This window comes from Mustelus asterias, chromosome 18 (genome assembly GCF_964213995.1).
Source record: "Mustelus asterias chromosome 18, sMusAst1.hap1.1, whole genome shotgun sequence".
NCBI classification, from domain to species: domain Eukaryota; kingdom Metazoa; phylum Chordata; class Chondrichthyes; order Carcharhiniformes; family Triakidae; genus Mustelus; species Mustelus asterias.
In genome coordinates, this window is record NC_135818.1 from 82,388,762 (window position 1) to 82,401,547 (window position 12,786).

The 12,786-nt window shown below is 47.4% G+C and overlaps 1 protein-coding gene across 45 annotated transcripts in view; it reads left to right on the forward strand.

Moving 5' to 3' along the window:
* nrxn3a (neurexin 3a) overlaps positions 1-12,786 on the forward strand; it is a 1,279,906-nt gene that overhangs the window by 921,707 nt on the left and 345,413 nt on the right. For all 45 annotated transcript variants that reach the window (XM_078234441.1, XM_078234442.1, XM_078234434.1 and 42 more), the window contains one exon: positions 4,576-4,757. In XM_078234441.1, coding sequence (XP_078090567.1) covers positions 4,576-4,757 — 182 coding nt within the window. The remainder of the gene's footprint in view (positions 1-4,575; positions 4,758-12,786) is intronic.

Here is a 12,786-nt window from a genome sequence, read left to right on the forward strand (position 1 = left end):
GACACCAAGGTGTCTCTTATTTATCTACACTTTTTCAATTTGTGCCATTTCTTGACGCTGTCTTTGTCTTCCCAACGTGTTTCTTGTCACACATCCACATCTTGACTTCCATCTGCCAGATTTCTGTACTTTCTACCATCCTTTAGTCTCCCTGTTCAAGAAAGGTACAATTACCTTTGGGGATCCGGGACTAAGGTTCACACGATTGATTCCTCGGATGAGAGGGCAGACATAGAATCATAGAATCCTACACTGCAGAAGGAGGCCATTCGGCCCATTGAGTCAGCACTAACCACAATCCCACCCAGGCCCTATCCACACAACCCCATGTATTTACCCAAGCTAGTCCCCCTGACACTAAGGGACAATTTAGCATGGCCAATCCACCTAACCCACACATCTTTGGAGTGTGGGTGGAAACCGGAGCACCCAGAGGAAACCCATGCAGACACGGAGAGAACGTGCAGACTCCACTCAGTGACAATGACCCGAGGCTGGAATCGAACCCGGGTCCATGGCACTGTGAGGCAGCAATGCTAACCACTGTGCCACCGTGCCGCCCAATGGATGAGGAAAGATTGAGTAAAATCGACCCATCACCTCTGGAGTTTATGAGAATGAGAGGGGATCTCATTGAAAGGAATAAAATTCTCAGGGGGGCCTGGCAGGGTGGATGCTGAGGGATTGGTTCTCCCTGAATGGAGAAGCCAAAACAAGATGTCATAGACCGAAGATAAGGAGACAGTCACTCAAGACTGAGGTGAGGAGAAATGTCTCCACTCTGAGGGTTGTGAAGTTTTGTCATTCTCTACCCCAGAGAACTGTGGGTGCTCAGTCAATGAGAATATTCAAACTTGTTTCAAGATAGATTGTGGGTCGCTTGGACAATCAGGGGATGTGGAGATGAGGGAGGAAAATGGGGTTGAAGTAGAAATTCAACCATGAGCGTACTGAATGGCTCACCTGGCCTATTAGGGTATATGGCTGTCATACACTCAATGACCCCAGCGCAGACGTCGTTGCTGAGGGAATTAGGACGCTCCGGGATATCCAAGTTGGTGACAAGAGTTGCCAAAATATGTCTGAGATGACAAAGTTGGAAACTGTTTCGCATTTTCTCCTGCCATGCAAATGTGACAGGAGTGCCGGTTTCCCATGCTTTTGGGTGATATAGTGTCAGCGCCTGGAGTTTGGCCCATGGCAAGCCAGTCAATAGCTTTACTGAGCTCCTCCATTTTGATATCCAACTCTGCCATCACAGCCAGGCTTCCTCTGGTGTCCAGAGCTTCCTCAGCGAGTTAGGTGCCACTCAAGGTAGTGTTCCACCCACCTGGCCAACATTTTACTGCCTTTGTTTTTGATGGACCATTAATGGATGAGAAAATGACACTCAAAGGGAATGATTCCGAAAAGCTATCAAGATTGACTTTAAAGACATTCCAATGAATAAAATTAATGTAATAGCAGGGATTCAAACCAAATGACTCAAGTACATCGTGAAGGAAGAAAGTAATTTTCAGGAGGCTAATATTGTATCAATTAAAGCCATGAAACATGAGATGGCATAGTACCAAGGTGCGGATGAAGATAAAGACTAGTGCCAGGAATCCAACGGACCCCCTTAATCTCTCGAGTGAAATATTTACTTTTTCACGTGGTGCTGCTGGCTAATGGACATCATAGAATCCTTACAGTGCAGAAGGAGGCCATTTGGCCCATCAATTCTGCACCGACCACAATCCCACCCAGGCCCTATTCCCATAACCCCACATATTTACCCTGTTAATCCCTTGACACTAGGGTCAATTTAGCATGACCAATCAACATAACCTGCACGTCTTTCGGACTATGGGAGGAAACCAGAACATCCAGAGGAAACTATAAAAACCATAGAAACCCTACAGTGCAGAAAGGCCATTCGGCCCATCGAGTCTGCACCAACAACAATCCCACCCAGGCCCTATCCCCGTATTCCTACATATTTACCTGCTAATTCCTCTAACCTACTCATCCCGGGACACTAAGGGGCAATTTAGCTTGGCCAATCAACCTAACCCGCACATCTTTGGACCCATGCAGGCACGGGGAAAATGCGCAGACTCCACACAGTTACCAGAGGCCGAAATTGAACCTGGGTCACTGGCGCTGTGAGGCAGCAGTGCTAACCACTGTGTCACCGTGTCGGCCTGGACAGTGCAAAATTTGTTTCTCAGGCTCCGATACTCGATCGAAAGAATTTGGGTCTTTAAAAAGTTGAGTCCCTGGCACCATTCGAAGAATGTAGTGTGGCTCATTTGAATAATAATGGAGAGGGCTATGGATGAGCCACCACCGCAGCACCGGCCAGGATTCTCCCACCTCACCCACGGCTGGGATTCTCCAGTCCCGCTGCAATGAATGGAGATTTGTCTGAGCGCCAAACTCTCCATTCTCGCTGGGAGGGGCATGCAAGGCCGGAGAATTCCGACCATTATCTATCTGAAAGGACCAATAGAGCTATCTCCTGAACTGCTGGAACTGTTATTCCAAGGTGGCATGGCGGGGGGGGGACGGACGGACTGGGAAAACAATCTAAAAAGGACAATAATGGAGAAAGTCGGATAGGCATTCCGGTGTTTTCTTTTTCTCCGGAGTGAGTAGGCAATAGGAGGCATTGAGGAGTGAATAGCTTGATTTGATTTTGCATTGGACAGAGCTGTGGGTTGTACACTTCAGTCCCATTCCAGAGTTGAGCACAGAATCTGGACACCCCAGTGCAGTGGCGAGGAATGCCGCACTTTTGGACGTGCAATCTTTCGGATGAGACTTTAAGCCGAGGCCCCGATCTAACCCTCTCATGTGGATGTAAAAGACCCTGTAGCATTATTCTGAAGGAGAGCAGGGGAGTTCTCCCTGTTGTATGGGCCAATATTTATCCCTCAACAAACAGCAACACAGAGCCCCAGATAATTCGATCAATTATTGCAGTTTGTGGGATCTTGCTGTTCCCAAATTGGCTGCTGCGTTTCCGACATTACAACAATGGCTGCACTGTACTCAAACACCCATAATGCACTTCGGGGTGTCTTGAGATTATGAAAGGTGTGATAGAAATCATTATATTTTTCTTTATAGCTGCATCCTCCTTCATTGGAAATGTCCTCTTCCTTATAAAAACAAGGGTTGCCATGGTTGTATGGAAACTAGAAAGAGTCAATACATTATATGTGTGACAAACACAGCTTTGAATGAAGTGTGAGCGTTGTTGGCCTGATGCCTCAGTTGTGAGTACATGAGTTGTACAAAAGAGTATGAAATGGGAGAAGGACAAAGCAAGAAGGTCCTAGTTTCAATATCCTGATCTGTGCCGAGTTAGCTTATCTCAACCATACCGGGGGATAGGATCATCAGTCTTCCAGGTAATCTCTTCTGCACCCTTTCCAATGCATCAACATCCTTCCGGTAGTGTGGCGACCAAAATTGTCCACAATGCTCCAAAGGCGGCCTAATCAAAGTCTTATACAGCAGCAACATGATTTTCCAATTCCTATACTCAACACCCCGACCAGTGAAGGTCAGCATGCCGTACACCTTCTTGACCACCTTGTCCACCTGAGTTGCCGCCTTCAGGGAACTGTGGATCTGCACAACTAGATCCCTCTGTATGCTAATATTTCTAAGGGCTCTACCATTTCCTGTATACTTTCCTTCTGCGCACGATACAGACAAAGCATACGGTTCATAGAGTACATAGGGGAAGAGGAAAGGAGAGAGTGCAGAATATAGTGTTACACTAGGGTGTAGAGAAAGATCAACTTAATATAAGGTAGGCCCATTCAAAAGTCTGATGACAGCAGGGAAGAAGCTGTTCTTGAGTCGGTTAGCACGTGACCTCAGACTTTTGTATCTATTTCCCGATGGAAGAAGGTGGAAGAGAGAATGTCTGGGGTGTGTGGGGTCCGTGTTTATGCTAGCTGCTTTTCCGAGGCAGTGGGAAGTGTAGACAGAGTCAATGAATGGGAGGCTGGTTTGTGTGACGGACTGGGTTATGTTCACACTTTGTAGTTTCTTGGTCAGAGCAGGAGCCATACCAAGCTGTGATACAACCAGAAAGAATGTTTTCTATGGTGCATCTGTAAAAGTTGGTGAGAGTGGTGGCAGAGCTGAAATAGGGTGGGAGGAGGCTCAGCTGGAGCCTAAACAGTGGCATAGACCAGATGGGCCGAGTGGACTGTTCCTGCGCTGAAATTATCAGGTGATATTGCCAGGAATTTGTTATGGGTGATTCTCCTGATTGGCTGGTGTAACTTTGATAGCAATCCATACCCCCCACCCCCACCCCCACAACCCCACACCCCACACCCCCACCACCCTAAGCTAATAAATGCATAAACGCTGCTTCTGTTGATCTTCAGTGGGAGATATGGCAGCCAATCAGCGGGCTCCCTGAAGAAATTGCGAGCGGGATTTTGTTGTCTGAGCTTTGATGTGGAAGGGAGGGTGAGCTGTGGAGGGGGAGGTTATTTCTGATAACTGATTGGTTCTGATAACTGTGCAGAGCGCAGTGCTCATGGTGCCCCTCTCTTTGTCTTCCAGCTGGTACGACATACATCTTCGGCCGTGGAGGAGGAGTTATAACCTACACTTGGCCAGCCAATGACAGACCCAGTACAAGAACCGACCGCCTGGCTGTTGGATTCAGCACGTCAGTGAAAGATGCCATCCTGGTGCGGGTGGACAGTGCCCCTGGTTTGGGAGACTTCCTTCAGCTTCATATAGTGAGTAACCCTGATACCAATCGCTACCATTTAGCCACCATCCATCCTTGACCTCTTCAATCCTGCCCTCAAAAGATAAACTGCCTGCGGGCCAAATGCCTTTAGATCTGATTAAAGGACTAGGGGCTACATCAGCAGAAAGCTTCTGCTCTGTGCTGGGAATTGCAAAAGTGCATAGGAATTAGCTTTTGTGTCCACTGCTCGCTACTCGCAAGACTCGGTGATGAATTGAACAAATCTTGTTTAATGACAGCAAATCTAATTGCAGCCGTTTCCCCTTCAGAGGTATTGGACCACTGGTGTCTCGAGATATCAGGTCTCAATGCCCCACCACATCAAAGCAAGTGATTTATTGCCTCAGGGGAATTGGTAGTTCCTCAGTTCTCAAATGGAAAAGGATTTGTGCATGGCGATCCCTGGTTAAAGAAACAAGCACCTTGAATCCCGTGTAATGAAGCATATTCCGTGTACTCAGCCACTTGAAACTATTGATGTTAATCAAGTGGCAATTCTACATCCGCTAGGAAATGCTGCCTATTCTCAGTTGTTGAGGAAAAACATGTTAACAGGATCATAGAGCGCGAGTAAAAATTCCCAACTCCCCAATGTGTGATGAGTTTGGCATCTTCAATTCTTGTTAACGAGCGGTCCCCGGATACTTATTTTTGGGAGTTATCCTGTGAAATATCCCAGCACTCAGACTGACTTAAAACATTAGTGGGATTCCCTGTGACTTCTCAGCCTGAGACCCCTCCCCCGTTACTTGTCTCAATCCAGTTCGCCTTGTTAATTTTAATCAGGTATTATCTGGATTTTAATACATATATATATAGATTATTGTTTTAAATGCGTGACATTGAGAAGATAGATGTAAACATTTGCATTACAGCAAAAAGAAGGATTGGGGTATTGCATTCTGTAATGGGTGTCCAGACATGGGGAAGGACTTTCCAATTGCAACTCGGTGTGAAACAGGATTGGAATCAATGGGAATGGGCAGTGTGAGTGGACGGGGGAGGGTGTGTGCGCCAGGGACACGGGCTGCCTGCGTGTTCCCGGTAACCCATCCGCACTGTCCTTAGATATCCATTGGCATTTTGAAACTCCATCCCCACAGTACATGGACTGTCTCTTAAAGGAGGAAATAGTCGTCAGCTGGCAATGTCGGCTTGGTGTACTTGCGCGTCAGATGTACTTGTCATATTGTGATGAACGGCAGCACTTGTTGTGGCTCTGCATCCGTACAACATTCCGATCGTTGTCACCTTTTGCGACACGGTGGATTACAAGGAGAAAAATGTGAGAGGAAACAAAGACTAAAATAACTGATTGAGTAACCGCGGGTCAGAATGAATTTCCACGGAGACTTTCCTGTTGTGCAGAGGTAGGGTAGCAACACATTACGCAGAGTGTACAAAATTCCAAACTAGGAGCTGGAGTAGGCCATCCAAACAAATGTGAGGTAATGCATTTTGGAAGGTCTAACACAGATAGGAAATATACAGTAAATGGCAGAACCCTTAAGAGTATTGATAGGCAGAGGGATCTGGGTGTACAGGTACAACAGGTCACTGAAAGTGGCAATGCAAGTGGAGAAGGCAGTCAAGAAGGCATACGGCATGCTTGCCTCCATCGGCCGGGGCATTGAATTTAAGAATTGGCAAATCATGTTGTAGCTCCATAGAACCTTAGTTAGACCGCACTTGGAATATAGTGTTCAATTCTAGTCGCCACACTACCAGAAGGATGTGGAGGCTTTGGAGAGGGTACAGAAAAGATTTACCAGGATGTTGCCTGGCATGGAGGGCATTAGCTATGAGGAAAGGTTGGAGAAACTTGGTTTGTTCTCACTGGAATGACGGAGATTGAGGGGTGACCTGATAGAAGTCTACAAGATTATGAGGGCCATGGACAGAGTGGATAGTCAGGAGCTTTTTCCCAGGGTGGAAGAGTCAATTACTAGGGGGCATAGATTTAAAGTGCGAGGGGCAAGGTTTAAAGGAGATGTACGAGGCAAGTTTTTTACACAGTGGGTGGTGGGTGCCTGGAACTCACTGCTGGGGGAGGTTGTGGAAGCAGATACGATAATGACTTCAAGGGGCGTCTTGACAAATACATGAATAGGATGGGAATAGAGGGATATGATCATCATGGCTGATCTTATTGTAACCTCAACTTCACATTCCCGCTGACCCCCAATAACCTTCCCCCTCCCTTTTTAATCAAGAATCTATTGAACTCAGCCTAAGAATGCACGCAGTTCGTGAGCCCGACTGGTCCATGCTGCTGTTGGTGCACCTCATAAGCCTCTTCCTACATTTTTTCACCTCACCCTATCAGGATAACTTTGCGTTCCTTTCTCCCTCACACGTTTATAGAGCTTCCCCTGAAATGCATTCATGCTATTCACCTCGATGAATAGAATTGACACCAGGGCCCAAAGGTCTCTGGCCGTTCGAGCCGATGGATTATCCGGTCCCACTGCAGTGAACGGAGATTTGGCCGAGTGCCAAATTCTCCATCCTCATTGCCAGCGGTGAACAGCCAGAGAATTTCGGCTCAGGCGCGTTGACCCATTAATCTAAAGTTGAGGGGAAGCAGTGGGCGCAGTAATCTAGAAAGCCATGGTAAGGCTCTGAAAACCCAAGTTCGAATCCCGCCACGGCAACTGGTGGAATTTGAATTTAATTTTTAAAAAATCTGTAATTAAAATCTACTGATGACCATGAAACCATTGTCGATTGTTGGAAAAACCCATCTGGTTCACTAGTGCCCCTTAGGGAAGGAGATCTGCCATCCTTACCCGGTCCGGCCTACATGTGACTCCAGAACCACAGCAATGTGGTTGACTCTCAACTGCCCTCTGAAACGGCCGAGCGAGACACTCAGTTCAAGGGCAGTTAGGGATGGGCAATAAATGCTGACCCAGCCAGCGACGCCCACATCTCATGAACTTCCATCTGTGAGATAAATTCTATGTAATTACCTGCTTATGGGATCAGGTGGAATGTTTGACTTACATCTGCTCAATTTTAATCATTGGCTTTAACATAGGGTTGGAGTGTAGAACCAACATTGTACCCCAATCGCATCAGCTTCCCGATTGGGTGGGACTGGTTTAAATACTCGCTGTGGAACTGGGCTTAAAATCAACGGCGATACAGTGGCACAGTGGGTCAGCACTGCTGCCTCACAGCATCAGGGACCCGGGTTCGATTCCCGGCTTGGGTCACTGTCTGTGCGGAGTTTGCACGTTCTCCCCGTGTTTGCGTGGGTTTCCTTCGGGTGTTCTGGTTTCCCCCCACAGTCCAAAGATGTGTGGGTTAGCTGGATTGGCCGTGCTAAATTGCCCCTTAGTGTCGGGGGAATTAGCAGGGTAAATACGTGGGGTTATGGAGATAGGGCCTGGGTGGTATTGCTGTTGGTGCAGGCTCAATGGGCTGAATGGCCTCCTCCTGCACCGTAGGGATTCTACGAGAGATTTCGGCTGATCCCAGCCTTGTCCAGATCTATTACTGAAAGCTTTAAGCTTCAAAGTGTCCCAGTTTGGATAGTTCTGGGGAAAAGGAAAGCACAGTGGGGAACAGAAGGTTCATTCTTTGCTGTAGAGTGCAGTCGACAATGAAAGTGACAAGGTGCCCAGCTATTAAGTGTGCTGTTGATTACCAGGCTGCCCGTGACCCAGACAATCTACGAGCAACCCTTCTCTTGCCTTTGCTTTCAATTACCAGCTAGCAGGCTGTAATTTACTAAATATCAGGCCTCCTTCTGTTGCCTGTCATTAGCTCGTGGCCTTGCCTCTCCCATTACTCTGTTGCTGCTTGCGGTGTTATGCAGATAGTCATCTTTGCCAGCATGCGGGTGTGAGAGAGTGATACCAGGAAGAGATTGACGCTACTGCAATATTAATGAGCTCGCTCGTGACAAGCTGTGGCTGACATTTCCGACATTCCCCTCTCGGGGAGACGGTATTCTTTTGATGTAGGAAGAAAACAGGAGAATATTTCTCCATCATCCCGCCCCCCCGCCGCTCACACACTCAGGACTTGAAATGAACTGTGACATCCCTGTTAAATGTGGTTGACTCTCAATTGCCCTCCAAGGGCATCAAGGGATGGGCAACAAATGTTGGCCATCCAGCGGCGCCCATGTCTGGTTTATTTAGTTTTGTTTATTTATTAGTCACAAGTAAGGCTTACATTAACACTGCAATGAAGTTACTGTGAAATTCCCCTAGTCGCCACAGTCCGGCGCCTGTTCAGGTCAATGCACCCTAACCAGCACGTCTTTCGGACTGTGGGAGGAAACCGGAGCACCCGGAGGAAACCCACGCAGACACGGGGAGAATGTGCAAACTCCACACGGGTAGTGACCCGAGCCGGTCCCACGAATGAATTTTTTAAAAATCAAATTGCGGGATGATCAGGGTAAATACGTGGGATTATTCGGATAGGGCCTGGGCGGGATCGTTGTCGGTGTAGGCTCGATGGGCTGAATAGAAACATAGAAGATAGGTGCAGGAGGAGGCCATTCGGCCCTTCGAGCCTGCTCCACCATCCATCACGATCGTGGCTGATCGTCCAATCCAATAGACTAATCCTGCTCTCTCCCCATAACCTTTGATCCCATTCAGCCCAAGTGCTATATCCAGCCGCCTCTTGAATACATTCAATGTTTTGGCATCAACTACTTCCTGTGGTAATGAATTCCACAGGCGCACCACTCTTTGGGTGAAGAAATGTCTCCTCACCCCCATCCTAAATGGTCTACCCCGAATCCTCAAACTGTGACCCCTGGTTCTGGACTCCCCCCACCATCGGGAACATCCTTCCTGCATCTACCCTGTCTAATCCTGTTAGAATTTTATTAGTCGCTATGAGATCCCCCCTCATTCATCTGAACTCCAGCGAAAACAATCCTAACCCAATCTCTCCTCACACATCAGTCCCGCCATCCCCGGAATCAGCCTGGTAAACCTTCGCTGCACTCCCTCAGAATGGCTTCATTCTGCACTGTAGTGATTCTATGATTCCATGGTTGGGTGATGGGATGCTTAACATTTTCCCACCCCAAATTCTACACAAGATGGAGTGATAAACAAAACAGAAGCTGTATTATGAAAAGAAAATTTAATTTACCGGAAATGAGGGCTGTGGCTTATGAGGAGAGATTAAACAGATTGGGTCTGTACTCGTTGGAGTTTAGAAGGATGAGGGGTGATCTTATAGAGACATATAAGATAATGAAGGGGCTGGATAGGGTAGAGGTGGAGAGATTCTTTCCACTTAGAAGGGAAACCAGAACTAGAGGGCACAGCCTCAAAATAACGGGGGGCCGGTTCAGAACAGAGTTGAGGGGGAACTTCTTCTCTCAGAGGGTAGTGAATCTCTGGAATTCTCTGCCCATTGAAGTGGTGGAGGCTACCTCGTTGAATATGTTTAAATCACGGGTAGATAGTTTTCTGATCGATAAGGGAATTAGGGGTTATGGGGAGCAGGCGGGTAAGTGGAACTGATTCGCTTCAGATCAGCCATGATCTTGTTGAATGGCGGGGCAGGCCCGAGGGGCTAGATGGCCTACTCCTGCTCCTATTTCTTATGTTCTTATGTTCTTATGACTGTATGTATGCAGCAACGTTCCGAGTTCCTGATCTTCCTTTCCCTGTAGTCTGTGTGCTTTTGCTGTCTATTTTTATGGTGATTTTCTTTTTTTGGCTTGTTTTTTTCTCCTGTATCTACAAGATTTGATGTTACATTATTGAATTTGATGTTATCAGTGTGCACAGAGCTCACAACACTGCAGCAGATAATGGAAACATGAGGATGGCATTATAGATTCAGACAGTTAACCACAGGATGTCTGTGACCTGTTGGCTTATCAGCCATGCCATTTCCTTTCCCTCGCATTCGAATACGTTATGTTTCCCTCTTTTAAGATACAAGGATCCCTGCAGCTCCAGGATTGTTGACATTTATAGGATGCAAAAATTCTCTGCGTGGCGCTGGCCTCCAGTCTCTGCGTTAGTTGGAAGGCTGCAAGCCTCCCGCCTGCAAATAAAAACACAAAACGTGCAAACCCCAGCTGCGGAGAGACATGATTTTTTTCTCCCTCCTCCTTTCCCCGTGTTCTCCTGAGGTTGGTGAGGCCTCCGCAAGCTTCACAATCCATTCCTCTTTCCTGCGTCGACCGTGACTCACTCTGGTAGGGGGAAACATTGGCCTCATGGTGTTATCACTGGACTATTAATCCAGAAACTCAGATGATGTTCCGGGGACCCGGGTTCGAATCCCGCCACGGCAGACGGTGGAATTTGAATTCAATAAAAAATATCTGGAATTAAGAATCTAGCGATGACCATCAAACCATTGCCAATTGTCAGAAAAACCCATCTGGTTCACCAATGTCCCTTCAGGGAAGGAAATCTGACGTCCTTACCCGGTCTGGCCTACATGTGACTCCAGAGCCACAGCAATGTGGTTGATTCTCAACTGCACTCTGAAATGGTCGATCGCGACACTCAGTTCAAGGGCAATTGGGATGGGCAATAAATGCAGGCCAGCCAGCGACGCCTGTGCCCCATGAATGAATAAAAAAAACTCTTGCCTCTGAGTTGTCGGTTCAAATCCTGCTCCAGACATTTAGAGGTGGGATTTTCCAGCCGCACTCGCCCCAAGACCGGAAGCTTCCGCCCGAGGCCAACAGCCCTTTGCATGGCCCACGTCCCGCCCGCTACGATTCCTGTTTGCTTTGATCCCACCTGATACTCCCCGCTCCCTCACCCCTCGGCGCAGTACTGAGGGAGCTCTGCATTGTCAGAGATGCTGTCTTTCAGCTGAAATATTAAACCTTCCATCCCGAGAGAACCATAGAAATGATACAGCACAAAAGGAGGCCATTTGGCCCATCCTGTCCATGCTGACACCTCTCAGCAAAGTAAAGTAAAAGATCCCACAGCCATTTTCTATCCGTCAACCTCAAAGGGATTGAAATGTGGCATGATACAACCCTCAGAGCTGAACACTGAGTTCAATAATAATAGACAGTGATCTTTCTCCACCATTTTAGCCCCCTTTTTTCCAATATTCCAAATTTTTTTTGTCTCAATGCAAACCCACCCAACCCCCCCCCCCCCCCCCAAACACACACACACATACACACACACACACACACACACACACACACACACACACACACACACACCGGGTTAGCTATCTCTTGTTCTTCAGTTTGCTACATCTTTGTAGCAACCTCTCCCGGCTCCAGTTTGATATCCAGCACATTCTCCCTCTCTTTCATTCTGATGACGAGTCAAACAAACTCGAAATGTTAACTCCGTTTTCTCTCCCCACAGACCCGCTGAGATTTTCCAGCATTTTCTGTTTCAGGTTCCAGCACCCGCAGCAATTCACCTTGATCTAAAAAAAGGTCATTTGTTGGTGATTTAATTGCTGTGTGTGGAACCTTCCTCTGTGTGAACTGGCTGTGACATCACAACAGTGACTGCATTGCAATGCAGGTAGCTCAATTAGCTTTGGGATATGCCCTGAGGGGTTTTCTGGCGCTTTGTTCTTTATTAAATCTTTCATGGGGTGAGGGTATCGTTGGCAAGAACAGCATTTGTTGCCCATCCCTAGTTGCCCTTGAACTGAGTGGCTTGCTGGGCCTTTTCTGAGAGTAGTTAAGACTTAATCACATTGCAGTGATTAAGATATTTGGACAGGTACATGGATCGGAAGACTCAGAGCGATATGGGCCAAACGCAAGCAAATAGGACTAGTTCAGTTTAGGAAACCTGGTGGGTGTAACAAGTCTGTGGAGGCAGAAGTCCCTTCACCAAAATCCCTTTATTTACAATCTCTAACAGTAGTACACAGAGTGCTATCAGTCAGCAGTCCCCCTCTGGGGTGTCAGAGGAACTGACACTCTTTGTTAAATACAAGGCAAAGACTCCCTGATTGGCCCATCAATTGACTCCTTAATCGGGGAGCTAGTATTCCAATCGGCCAACTGCAATGGCCTGATTGAAGTC